This window comes from Carassius gibelio, chromosome A9, assembly GCF_023724105.1.
Source record: "Carassius gibelio isolate Cgi1373 ecotype wild population from Czech Republic chromosome A9, carGib1.2-hapl.c, whole genome shotgun sequence".
NCBI lineage: Eukaryota > Metazoa > Chordata > Actinopteri > Cypriniformes > Cyprinidae > Carassius > Carassius gibelio.
In genome coordinates this window covers 30640033-30653053 of record NC_068379.1, presented here as the reverse complement: position 1 = coordinate 30653053, position 13021 = coordinate 30640033, and the positions used below count along the sequence as shown (strand labels likewise).

Sequence of the window (13021 nt, the reverse complement as noted above, 5' to 3'; positions counted from 1 at the left end):
TACATGACAGAGAGAACCGAGTTTGAGGAACCGATTCACCAAGATGAATTAGAATTTCCAAAGTTACAAGTGAGAGCGAAGACCGAGAGGAATCGATTCACCAGAATGAACATATGAATCGAAGTAAAATACCTTGTATTCTAAACAAACGATTTTGGCGCAAAATCATCTATAACTAGTTAGATGCTAACAAAGTTAGACTGACGCCAAGATGGAGAGCAAATGTGTAATTTCTTCATTCTTGAAAACATTTAACAAGGTACAAGAAAATCTTAACCTGTACTACATTATATATGAATTCAGTTGCAACGAGGATAATGTATGTATGTAACCGAATGATACTTAAAATTGAACCTTTTTACCCACTTTTAGATAAAAAAATAACAAATATTTTTTTCTTTTATTTAAATAACCGTTTAATTAACTAATATACATAACTGGCAATATATATGCCTGTCATAGAAGCAGGATGAAAGATACAGACTATTTAACGTTACTTAAAATATAATATGTCATCGCTTTGGACTACAGTGTACTTGTACTTATAATAGCATTGTACAATTTATTTCATTCAGGACTCCATATAGCTGTTTACTGCATGTATCCAACTGGTATTTATAATGCTTATTGAAGAATCTCTGAATGGCTTGAATAAGCCATGTTTTAGATGTGAACACACACACACAGACACACACACACAGAGAGAGAGAGAGAGACTGGCACATATGCTATAGTTACAGTATTGTGTGTGTCTGTATGAGACAAGATGGCTAATGCAACCAAAAATAATCTGTCAAAATTTCTTCATTTTTTATGCAGAAAAAATAGAAAAGTCATAAAACTTTCCAACAAATAAGAGTTTTTCCACAAAAAAAATAAGTTAGCTCATATTAATTTATTGTTGGTCTTGTTTTGGGAATCAATGTAACGAAATGTAATGTCTAAATGTTGATTTATCGAGAAATGTGATCACACGTGGGCAGTTTCTATCCTCAATGACATCACTGAGGAAACACCCTAATTATGAGGGTATCGTTTAAACCAGCAGGGGGCGATGTTTTACACGCGCATCAGACACTCCACTCGTCACAGCTCTCTGCTTCCAGCTTCAGGTAAGTGTAAAACTCTTCTTTTCATTGTTGTCCATCAACGGCATCATCCTTGTCACCAGTGTCACCATCCCTGCCATTCATTCCTGCCTTTTCCAAATTATTTTAGCCCCTAAACAGAGTCCTGCTAAAACATCTGCTATCTCCCCTTTTGTGTTAGAATAGTAAAGTGTTGTATCTGCCTCCCTGTTCCCTCCCACTCACTCAGAGACCTGTAAACCATCCACACATTAGCTCTCAACTCAGCGGTCCAGAGAGCAACGCTGTTTCTATGACAACTGGGTTCTGCAGGACAAACTGCAAAGAGGATTTTCCTTTCAAAGGGGGTTCCAAAAAGAGAGCACATGCTTAGCATGAAATTCAGCCCTCTGAAATCCTTTTAGTTGTTTGTGATCTCATTTTAAAGTAGGGAAAATGAACATCACTCATCAGTTGAATGAATGTACAAGAGGGTTGGCGGTTTGTGAAGCCTCTGCTGGTGTTAAACGTTCACAAAGCGGTGGATATTGTCATATTATGCATTTTATACAAATCTGTATATATAGCTCCGATTCATGTATCAGATTGTATCATTGGACACAATATTATTTTACTGAGTTATGAACTTGATGTTTACTGAACACATTTAATTAATTAGTGATAGACTAATATATAATCCAGGCTGATTAATCACTCAGTATTTCACCTTTTTGAATTGATGGAATAAGCATCTAACTGCTGCTGAATGAACAGAATTCAAATTTTCATAAAATTTTGAAAGTGATTTTGTAGTGATTTTTGATTAGTGAAATTAGATTAAATATATGTATTTTATTGTTCTTTTTTAATTATAAATTAGCGAATTATTTAAACACGGAATAATGCTGATAATCTATAAATGTATAATATGTATAAAAACACCATCAGTTGTTTTATTTACTGTTATAAAATAGTAATTTATAAATTTCTTGTTTGCTATCATCTATATATGTGTGTGTTTGTGTGTGTGTGTGTGTGTGTGTGTATATATATATATGAAATAAAATAACATAAAAGTAAAGTTGCGATTGAAGTAGTCGACCATGTACTTAATGAATATTGTATTTTGTCTCCATTATCAAGAACCATAAAATAGCTTGCACGTATACATAGTGTCCAGCAGGTGGCAGTCTATATTATATTGAAACTGTTGTTTTAGGTTCTTTTGTTTAGTTCTCGTGGCTTTCTTTGAAATTTGCAAGATATTATTGCATTCTTTAATCCTGATAACTGTTTCCATTGCTGATGAGATGTTGTTCCATTGTTGTTTGAGAAATGATATGGATCCTTAAGCCTTGAGTGCTTTATCATGTTATTTTCTTAGGGAAAAATACCACTGCCAAGTCTGAAATTGATGCTGGAATCGATTCTCACTCAGCAGCTATCTTTGACTCATGAATCAGAGCTTTATTCTGAATCCCTCCCTCATTATGTCCTCATGTCACACTTTCTGGAGTTTGTGATTGGCTTTGAGTGTCGGGGAGAAGATGAGAGGCTGGGCCAAAGCATCCGGCTGCCCAAAAAATTTGACCTATCAGGGTACAGCTGTTCTTTGATGACTTAGAGGGACTTATCTGCCACTTCCCCGGGGGGGCATTCGAGTGGAGGGAGGGGGCTATCATGAGTGAGACAGCTTAACTTGGAGGGCAAGGGGACGTAAGTCTGGGCACCTAGTTGGAAACCAGTTGGAAATCCTGCAAATGAGTAATTTCTTAAAGGATCCAGCGGTCATTTTTCCCCCCTTAGATCCCGAGGAACTGGGGGACCTGAATCTGAGGGTGAAAAGCTGAGGCCAAATCTTCCAAAAGGCAACAAGGGTAGCTGCTAATGCAATATGATCCTCTGGGACTCGCTCTAAAAATACCATCCAGCCAGGAGTACATGCGCAAGCTACATTCGCCTAATTGGAGAAAGATTAAACATTTTGTTTTCAGCTTCTCTAATTGGACATCTCAAGGATGTGAGAAACATATTCCAATACATTTATGATGCAGAAAACCTTTTTTGCAACATTTCCATGTGCCTGAAGGCCTTTTGGGAGGTCTTCTGTTAATGCAGGTAGAGATTTCCTCTTTTCTTAAAGAAATCATTTGATAAGTAAGTATTGCATTTAACTGGTGTAGACAACTTAAATCTGGAGTCGAGTCTGTCTTACATTTGATAATATTTATTCGGAATATGTTTACCATATCAAAACTCCAAATTATTAAAGGCTATTTTATTTTTGGACAATTTATTGTGCATTAGAGATACCTATTAATGTAAGTTTAATTGAAGCTTCAGTCAGTTTAATAACGTGTAGCAGTCCATAAAGAAGCTCTCCACTGGATCATGCGGAAAGCTGAGGTCCAGATGACCCTGAAGAAGGGTGCTGATGAAGAAGCAGGAGGAATGGCATCTCCCAGCCCCAGGATACCATCAAAACGGGCAAAAGTTACTTCTGATCATGTCGTACCAGACCCTGCTGCTTCTTTGTACCCAACCCCAACTCCTCCAGTGTTCATCCGGAAGATGAGGAACGCTGCAGTAGGCACTGGCTGTGATATCCGTCTGAAAGTGGCCGTGGCTGGAGACCCACAACCTACCCTCTACTGGTACCACAATGATGACCTGCTCAACATGGATAACCAGGAATACGGAGGCCTGTGGATCAGGGATTGCAAACCCAGTGACGCTGGCCTCTATACCTGCATCGCCATCAACAATCTTGGAGAGGCCAGAAGCAGTGCTGTCCTAGCCGTTTTGGATTTGGGTGAAGGTAACTACGAATGTAGTTTTAAATGTAAATGTAAAATTAATGTCTCATTTTGAGAAATCCGTGGCTTTTTCATACTATCTTGTAAAAAATGAGTGGAGCATAAGATCCCAACATAAGAACATTGTGCCCTATTATCAAGTTTATGTGGCTAATAATCGAATTAGGCTTCAGAGAAAAAAGGTGGAAGGGAGACATTCTCGTGTACGGAGCCCTGCACATGACATGCAAGAAAAAATAAATAAATTGTGCGCACAATTTTTTAAGGGTTTGTTACATCTCCCTGGACTCTAGTTTAGTTTTCATAGTGCCAGAAATGTATAGGGTATCTGGACCCCTGGAGGTCGCGGAGTGTACTCCAGAGGGATCTGTGGAGAATATATTTTGTTATTTAAGACATACAGAATGTTAACTTTTGCTGCTTTTTATGGCTTGGCTGAGAATATGGGCAGGTGAAGGTTGAAAACCGTTCAGGACAGTGGATGTTCTCAATAGGTTTGTTTTTATCTGATAGAGAAAGAAACTGATAAAAGATGACCATATTATTGTGCATAGTTATGGTACTAGCAAAATAAATAGCTGTGTTTTAGTGCATTTATAATATCATATTTTTTATAATAACGATTTACTAATTTTCTCCTCTGAAGGTTTTGAATTAGCACTTTGCATTATTCCCGAACTTAGAATGAAGAGATTTCATGTGCTCTTTGCAGTTATCTTTTGGGCAGAAATATAGTGGAGATTTTCTTTTATAGTCTAAGATGTCTCTTGGTAATAATGTATAAAAACCCTCTGAGTAACACTATATCTTAACAAGGAGTGTGTGAACAATAGGACTGGGCAATACAGCTATAAAAAGTGATTGCTATATTTTTCAACCTTGCTAAAGTATTTACAATTTTGATGTTTGTGTTTTTGGTTTAAAATGAAAAGCTTGATGTATATCCATGTGATTTTGGGATTTCAGAGACAATTTTTTTTTTTAAATTAGAGACAATATTAGGGGAAGTCGTGGCCTAATGGTTAGAGGGTTGGACTCCCAATCGAAGGGTTGTGAGTTCTATTCTCGGGCCGGACGGAATTGTGGGTGGGGGTAGTGCATGAACAGCTTTCTCTCCACCTTCAATACCACGACTTAGGTGCCCTTGAGCAAGGCACTGAACCCCCAACTGCTCCCCGGGCGCTGCAGCATAAATGGCTGCCCACTGCTCCGGGTGTGTGCTCACAGTGTGTGTGTGTGTTCACTGCTCTGTGTGTGTGCGCATTTCGGATGGGTTAAATGCAGAGCACAAATTCTGAGTATGGGTCACCATACTTGGCTGAATGTCACTTCACTTTCACACTTTCACTCACTTTCACTTTCACATATTACGACACTGGCCAAGAATATTAAGACTGATGTTGTTAATGTAATATTGTCTGCAATTTAAACTTTATTAATACAGTTGGCATATAAATTGGTACATTTTATTTATATACAATAATCCGTGCAAAAGGCACAACAATTAGAATATTTGTAATTATGCTTATTTGTATCTAACCAACAAAATCATCACAGATATATCTTGAATTTTCAGTAAATCACTTAACCCTAGTGAATTGTATCTTCATACTTCAGTTGTAATTTGTTCAGGAATGTGTGATAAATGATTTTCAGAAGTAATCAGAAGTAATTCATTGGTTTCGGATCAGTGCTGTGATGAGATGTGTTCAGATGGATCGGCTTTGTCTCCTTGTTGTCCTTCACAGTCACAGAGCTGAACTGGACATGTCAGAGCACATCATTCTGACTGTGTTATGATTTCACTGATGCCACTAGCTTCATCGCCAAACTGTCAGCAATGCAGGCACCCTTTACGACTCTCATTGGATTTGGGTTTCTCATTTGCACTGCATCAACAGAAATGATGTATGTGTTTTATATAACCACATCAAACTTTCACCTCTACTGTATTTGCAGCATTCTCTTGACTCTTGGTGTATGTTTTTTCTTCCAATCCATTTTAATGATTGACATTTAATGATCTTCTGGGCTTCAGTTTTTTAAGGGTTTGTTACATCTCCCTGGACTCTAGTTTAGTTTTCATAGTGCCAGAAATGTATAGGGTATCTGGACCCCTGGAGGTCGCGGAGTGTACTCCAGAGGGATCTGTGGAGAATATATTTTGTTATTTAAGACATACAGAATGTTAACTTTTGCTGCTTTTTATGGCTTGGCTGAGAATATGGGCAGGTGAAGGTTGAAAACCGTTCAGGACAGTGGATGTTCTCAATAGGTTTGTTTTTATCTGATAGAGAAAGAAACTGATAAAAGATGACCATATTATTGTGCATAGTTATGGTACTAGCAAAATAAATAGCTGTGTTTTAGTGCATTTATAATATCATATTTTTTCTTAATAACAAGCCTATGTCATGCTTATTTATTTGGTTGAATGTAGGCTGTTCATAGTAATATTAATATTTTTCAGTTTGATTTTTTGTGCAGTTTTGCTAATATTTTTCTATGCCAAACAATTTCCACATCTAGTTAATAAATCTGGGTCCTGAATTGTATCTAGAGTAAAACATCTGTAGTCATGATGCATGTTTCGGTCGGCGGGACGAGTTGTGGAGTTTACACCTGTCTTGTCACTCAGCTAAATGTCATATGTCTTTCTCTTTTGCTTTTCCTTCACAATGTATGTTTTTCTGCCTTCTAACCACTATTATCCTCCCTTTTCTTTTCTTTCCTTTCATTTAAATCTTTCTGGAGTCTGTATTGTTTTGTTTTACTACTTTGTCATTCTGACCATTCCCATTCTATGTGGGTGGCTTTTTTTTTTTTTTTTACTTCTGCATTTCTTAGACTTTTCCACTCCTTGTCTTTCAACGTCTTTCTTGTCTTCTTGGCCTGAAGGACCATCTATACCCCTCTGGTTATTTCTGACAGTGGAATGTGCCAGGCTTTAGATTTTTGTGATGTTAATAGGCCATACACTCTCCGGTTACACAGAAAGACATCACAGCTATATATAGGCCTTCAGCACAGGAGTTTTGCCTAGACCTTATTCAATAAGAGTCAGTCTGAATGAGAGGGAGAGTAATGCTTTGCCTGGTTTACAATTGTAAAGTACTGCCATTAAATGAATGGTAAAAATAGCTGGCTTTGAAATAGTAGGTGCTGTCTGAGAATGATTACTGATTTAGATTGAGGCAAGAGACCAGGCTGACTTTGGGTGCTGACCATCATGTTTATACATAGTACACAAGTATTTGACTGTGGGTTGCACTAATAAGGACTAAGATTTACGGTACATTTATTAATTGTTTGTACTTCATCCATCATTAATCCTAGGGCACCTTTAATACTGTGCACCCATTAATATAAACTCTGAATTACGTTTCAGTTAGAGCTGTAGTAGTATGCTTTTGAACTATGCAACCATTACATTAGTAGTGTTTATTTTCCTTTCACCTGCACAGGTAACTTACTGCAGAGGCATTATCTAATGTCGCTGAAAAGGAAGTGAACAAGTATGGGACAAGTATGGGACAAATGGGACAACAATGTTTGAATTAAGATAAAACCTAGATAAACAAACCCTTTTGCGGTTTAAGTTGTAATTGGAGCAACCGACCCGTAGCCTTGAAATCAGTAAACATGCAACTGCAATGTATATTTCTGGTCTGCTTCAGCTGACACTCAAACCCCAAGTGCTTATTTTCATCCTCAGTGAATAGTTATTTTTCGCAAAGTGCCTGCTGTCTCTGTCTCTTCAGGGAACATTTCACCTGTAATTGCTCTGTGCATTACGGAGTGCTTTTTCTAATGTGGACGTTTAACTGCTGGGGTGGAAGAACCTGTATTAAAATGATGTCCAGAGAGAAAAGTACATCTGAATGTACAGAGAAACATCACAATCTACAGCTTTATCATCTTGTTCAAATACATTTATAGCCTATATTTTCTTTTTACTTGGAGTCTTTACTGTTGGTTTTTATTTGAGAAGTAGTTTTCTTTCAAGTGCTTCTGAAGGTAAGTAACTTAAAAATGTTATAATGAGGACTAAAGGATTGCTTTATGTACTGTTAAAATAGTGGTATAAAAATTGTGATATTGCTCTTAAAATAGTTTGCATTGGGGGGAACGGTTGAGCTGTAAAATGTGGGGCTTGGCTACAGCCCACACACTTAGCAATAATTGCTCTGAAAGGAGATAGCGTTCTGTTGGCTATGCACAACTTTCCATTGGCCCCAGAGGTCAAACTCTCCACACAAACGCTCAGTGGAGTGTGTAACGAAAGGTCTCAAACATCATTCATATTTGAAACCAATTGGAAATTATGATCCCTGATAAATTCCCTGGATTTCAAATGATGTCTCTTGTTTTGCTAATGGACCCTTGCAGAGTGACTGTTATTAATTTGTCATCAGCAAGTATGACTAATGGAAATATTGGTTGAATATTGTTTTGTTCTTTTGTGGTAGGTGAAATGCAACTTCACCATTTGCAAAGAGGATGATGGAGGGGAAGCAATAAAAGTCCCTGTAAATTTAATTTATATTAAAGGGCATCTAAGCATAATCACACTCAAAATCATACATGCACGCACAAACGCACACACATGCATTTTGTCACTCAAAGTACACAGCTGTGCCTTCCTCAGTCATTCATTTTCTGCCTATCATCAGATTTTCTTTATCCAACTGAGAGGTTGTGTTGTTTCATTGCTCATAGGTGGATATGAATCAATACTGGATGCAAAAAGACTAATTCAGTGCATTAGAATAAACTGAGTTGATTTGCATTTATTATTTTCTGTGTAATGATTCTGATGAGTTGAAGCATCCTTCTGGCTGCATTGAAACTTTATAGCTTTTCCAATCTGCTACATTGGTGACATTCTGCATTGCTAGAAAGCCCATTTCCTCTGCATTTTTGCACCTTTCTTTTTAACGGCGTTTGCATAAACACTTAACGATGATCCACTGATTTTAATTTTCTTAAAAGCATCTTGTTTACTTTGTGCTTAGGTTCTCAATGACCTTTAGTGAGTGGGTGGTTTTAACAAACCCCTGGTGTTGCACTTTTAATGTGTGTCAGCTGATGCTTTTGGTTGCTCTAATCTCTTAAACACTTAAAAGAATGCTTCAGCTATTTAAATTCTGTAGTTATAATCTTTTTACTGTTTTTAAACTCTTTTGGACGCCTAGAACTAATGCTGCATAAAAAATACCTCCTTTTTTGTTTCATTGAGAAAGAAATAACAGCAAACAGATGCGCAATGGCATGAGTTTGAGTGAATAGTGACATAAATTTCACTTTTGAGTGGACTATCTGTAATTTATATTATTATTATTATTATTATTATTATTATTATTAGTATGTTAAATAAATGGTAATCGTCTACACTTATTTGAACAGCAACTCAATAAAATGTAGATTAATTTATAAAATATAATTTTCAACTTGGAAAACTTTATATTATATTATATTATATTATATTATAATATATTAATGTTAATACATATTTTTTCGATCAATAGCTTTGGAAAATGTTTATATTATATTATATTATTTAATCAAATTTTGTCATTCTGTGTACTTGTTCCAACAATAGCTTTATAAAATATGGCATCATTTAGTGAAGTGGATGCTACGATTGTTTTGTTTTGGCATTTATGTAAGTGGCTGGCGTGCCATTGACCTTTCTTGCACTGAAACCTCAAAATGATGCTACTGAGCTTTTGTCCTTGATCTAATTAAAGCCATAATGATGGTCTGTGTAATCTCATTCCATCCTGGCTTACAGCAGAGAGGTGGCATGACCTCAGAGCTTTGTTAATGATGTGATAAATCAAAACATGTTCATGCAGTTATGTGTATTGATTGGGATAAATAATAAATGTTAATACTTACACCATGGCACAAATGCCTTACCTAATCTTTTGATACAGCTTTGGGGCAGTTGTTTTGCTAGGGTGTTAGAATAAAAACATCTGACTCACCAGTGTTTTAAAGAGCATGAAAGGGCTTCAGGGTGCCATACAGAGAAATAAACACCATACATTCGCTTGAGACCTCTTCATCTTGCTTGCATTTTAAGACCTGTGGTATTTCAGTCTATACCTTTTCACACTGGCATCATTTCTAAGGTTTATGGTGTAAGAAAGATTTTAGGATCTTGAAGGGTGACCACACCACATTTGGTTTGGATTGAGTCATCTTTGTTTTAAGTCTAAAGTATTGTATTGAGTCAACTTTGTATGAGGTTCCTGATAGATGTAACTTAAATGGCAATGGCAAAAAAATTAAAAAATATATCTATTGCAAACTTTGCAAATACATAACAAGTATTTGTGATAAAAACAATAGCCCAAACGAACTGAGATTGCAGACCAACATATGCTTCCATAGTCACACGTCACTGCTACACGAGGCTTCACCTGTCGTTAAGAGATCTCTATATAGGAGCACGAAATTCCTGAGTAGGTCCAGGCTGCTTTCTATAGATTAAAGCGCAGCCATCTAGCCTCTTGCAATATGAGCTGTATAGGTTATGTAGGAGAGGCTGTTTGATTGCCTGACGGTAACACCCATTTTTTTCTGTGATTGCCTGTGGCCTAATGATGCTGCTATTCAAAAACACAATTTTTACCAGTAGTTTGTTTTAATTTAGTGTTCCACTTCAGATTTATAGATATTAACTAAAGCATTAAAGAGGTCATATGACATTGCTAAAAAAAAACATCAGTTTGTTTATTTGGTGTAATGCAATGTGTTTATAAAAAAAAAAAAAGAAAAGAAAAAAAGAAAAAAACAACAACAAAAAAACACATTATTTTCTACATAATGCACTTTATTGTTGCTTCTCAGTGCACTGCCTTTCTGAAACATGTCGATTTTTACTAAATTCATCGGTCTGAAAAGCGAGGTGTGCTCTGATTGGCCAGCTATCCAATGCGTTGTGATTGATCGAATACCTCAAGCGTGTGACGGAAATGTTGCACCCTTTACTGTGATGCCAAGTTCCGGCATGATGAGACTTACTTTTTTCTTTGCGTGAACATTTGGATGGTGTTATGCAAATCTTCCCATACAGTGAAGTAGACGTGTAGGTGTGGACCAGTCTTAAGTTTTATAAAGAATATCTCTTTGGGTTTGAGACTTTCGTTTTTGCAACTTTAGGGATTGCACAAACAGCTTGTAACACTCCAAAGAGAAAAAAAACTTAAAATTGCATCATATGACCCATTTAAGCAACGAGACCATGCATTATGTGATTTTTTTTATTCCTATTTTTAAAAAATGCAGAGCTTCATTGCTTTTAATTTTAAGTGGCAACAACAGCAAAACGTAAATATCCACCTTATTTTTGATGTAACTTGAATGTGTGGGGTTTCTGGTGCCATTCGCTTAGTTATTTTAGCTATACAAAACAATCTGTTATGCTGCTTGATAATGCAAACTGTTATTTATCATGTTCATTTAATTCACAATCATAAACACTGATATGTAGCGCATATATTTTTACTGATTACAGCACTTTATTCTATCTATAGTGGCTAATGAATCTGAAGTCTCACAAATTCAGTGAAAGTACAGTAGCTTAATTCTGTGCTGCAAAATAAGGTGGATAAGACATCAAGAAATGTTGGCCTAACTGTTGGCTTCTTATGATTTTCAAACAACATAGCAACTTAATGCATTAGTATAGAATCTGCGATCACAGCAGTGCATTTATCTGCCTTTGTAACTTCAAACATGGCTTGTCCTATTAGAGATCTTTTTCTGAAGAGCATTTAAGGCTGTAAAGATTGTTGGTTTTCCAATCCATTTGTATTCCCACTAGTCAGATTCCACACATGGCACTCCCTCTGTTTCCAATTAAACTCTGCTTATTAGCATAGCTTTAAAAGTGGATTGCTTTCCCATGATGGAAAACGCAACATTTGTCCCAGACCCCCTGATTAACTGAGGAGCCATGAAGCTTAAGCTAACTGAATAAACTGAGCTGAATATATTCTGGTCCTTTGAGTAGTTTTGTATGGATATTCAAATCCCTTTTACACACCGTTTGTGGTACATATGTAATATCATAAAACAGATTGTTCCAACTTTTTTATTTCTGATGACCTGCATTCAGAGCTAAGTGTTGTGTTTTTGTGAAATTTTCATGATTGTTGCCACAGAAAGTGATTATTAATAAAAATGTTATGCTTATATAATTTTGCCATGGTATGATACTGTTTTGTTAAAGCGACAAGTCACTGGTTGTTTTAATTCTTAGATTTTAATAAAAGATACTAAAGTCTTATTTATTGCATTTCTTTGTGCTGTGACAGTAAACTGCATGTTGATTGAGTAAATAGTGAGACACAGGGTCCATCTGCCTCATCTTTTATTCATAACAACTTTAGCCTGCAGCACAGTTTGATGAAGCTTGAGGATGTGCACTGTTTAATGCATGTACGAAAGCTGGAGACATGCTGTGATATAAACATAACGGACAAGTATCAAGTCTGCTTCAGATATCTGGTATGATGCTTCAATTTGCCATCACTGCGGTAGCTTCAGTTATACAGACAGCGGCCATTATCTCAGTTCGATTGTGCCTGTGGTGTAATGGCCACAGAAAGACAGGGACTTCCCCATCGAGCTGCAGTTGTTGCTGTCCTTCAGTGTGTGGATAAACACCCATGCTGTGTGTGTGTGTGTGTGTGTGTAGATGTGGGCTTGTATGAGTGAGACTGACATGGAGAGTGTATTTGCGATTATTCCTAATTTAAGCCAGTAATGATCAAAGACTGCAAACACCCACCTCACCACTAGTCATAATAACCATGTCAGTCTAAGATAGACCTCATAATACTACTGTGCTTCAGATGTGACTCAATACTTGAGGGATCAGACACTTCTCTTCTTGACGTAAAGGAGGCTGGGGATAATTCTTTAATATTTTCCTTCATTTACATATTTTTCCTTTATTACTCACAGAGTATTGTGGGTCTGTATGTCATATTTTGGTTTTAGACACACACACACACACACACACACACACACACATAGCATTTGGTTCCAAAATGCAATAAATCCATTTTTATTAATTTGAGTAAAAATGTATTTATTTACATGATTTGAATCAATATGAATGTT

At 36.5% G+C, this 13021-nt stretch overlaps 1 protein-coding gene across 1 annotated transcript in view; it reads left to right on the top strand.

The window, feature by feature from the left end:
- Positions 1-2728: 2728 nt before the first annotated feature.
- The window catches only part of LOC128020150 (striated muscle preferentially expressed protein kinase), a 73675-nt gene continuing 63382 nt past the window's right edge, over positions 2729-13021 (top strand). Inside the window, exon 1 of the mRNA XM_052606830.1 lies at positions 2729-3885. Within this exon, the coding sequence (XP_052462790.1) occupies positions 3459-3885 (427 nt within the window). The 5' untranslated portion in view covers positions 2729-3458. The remainder of the gene's footprint in view (positions 3886-13021) is intronic.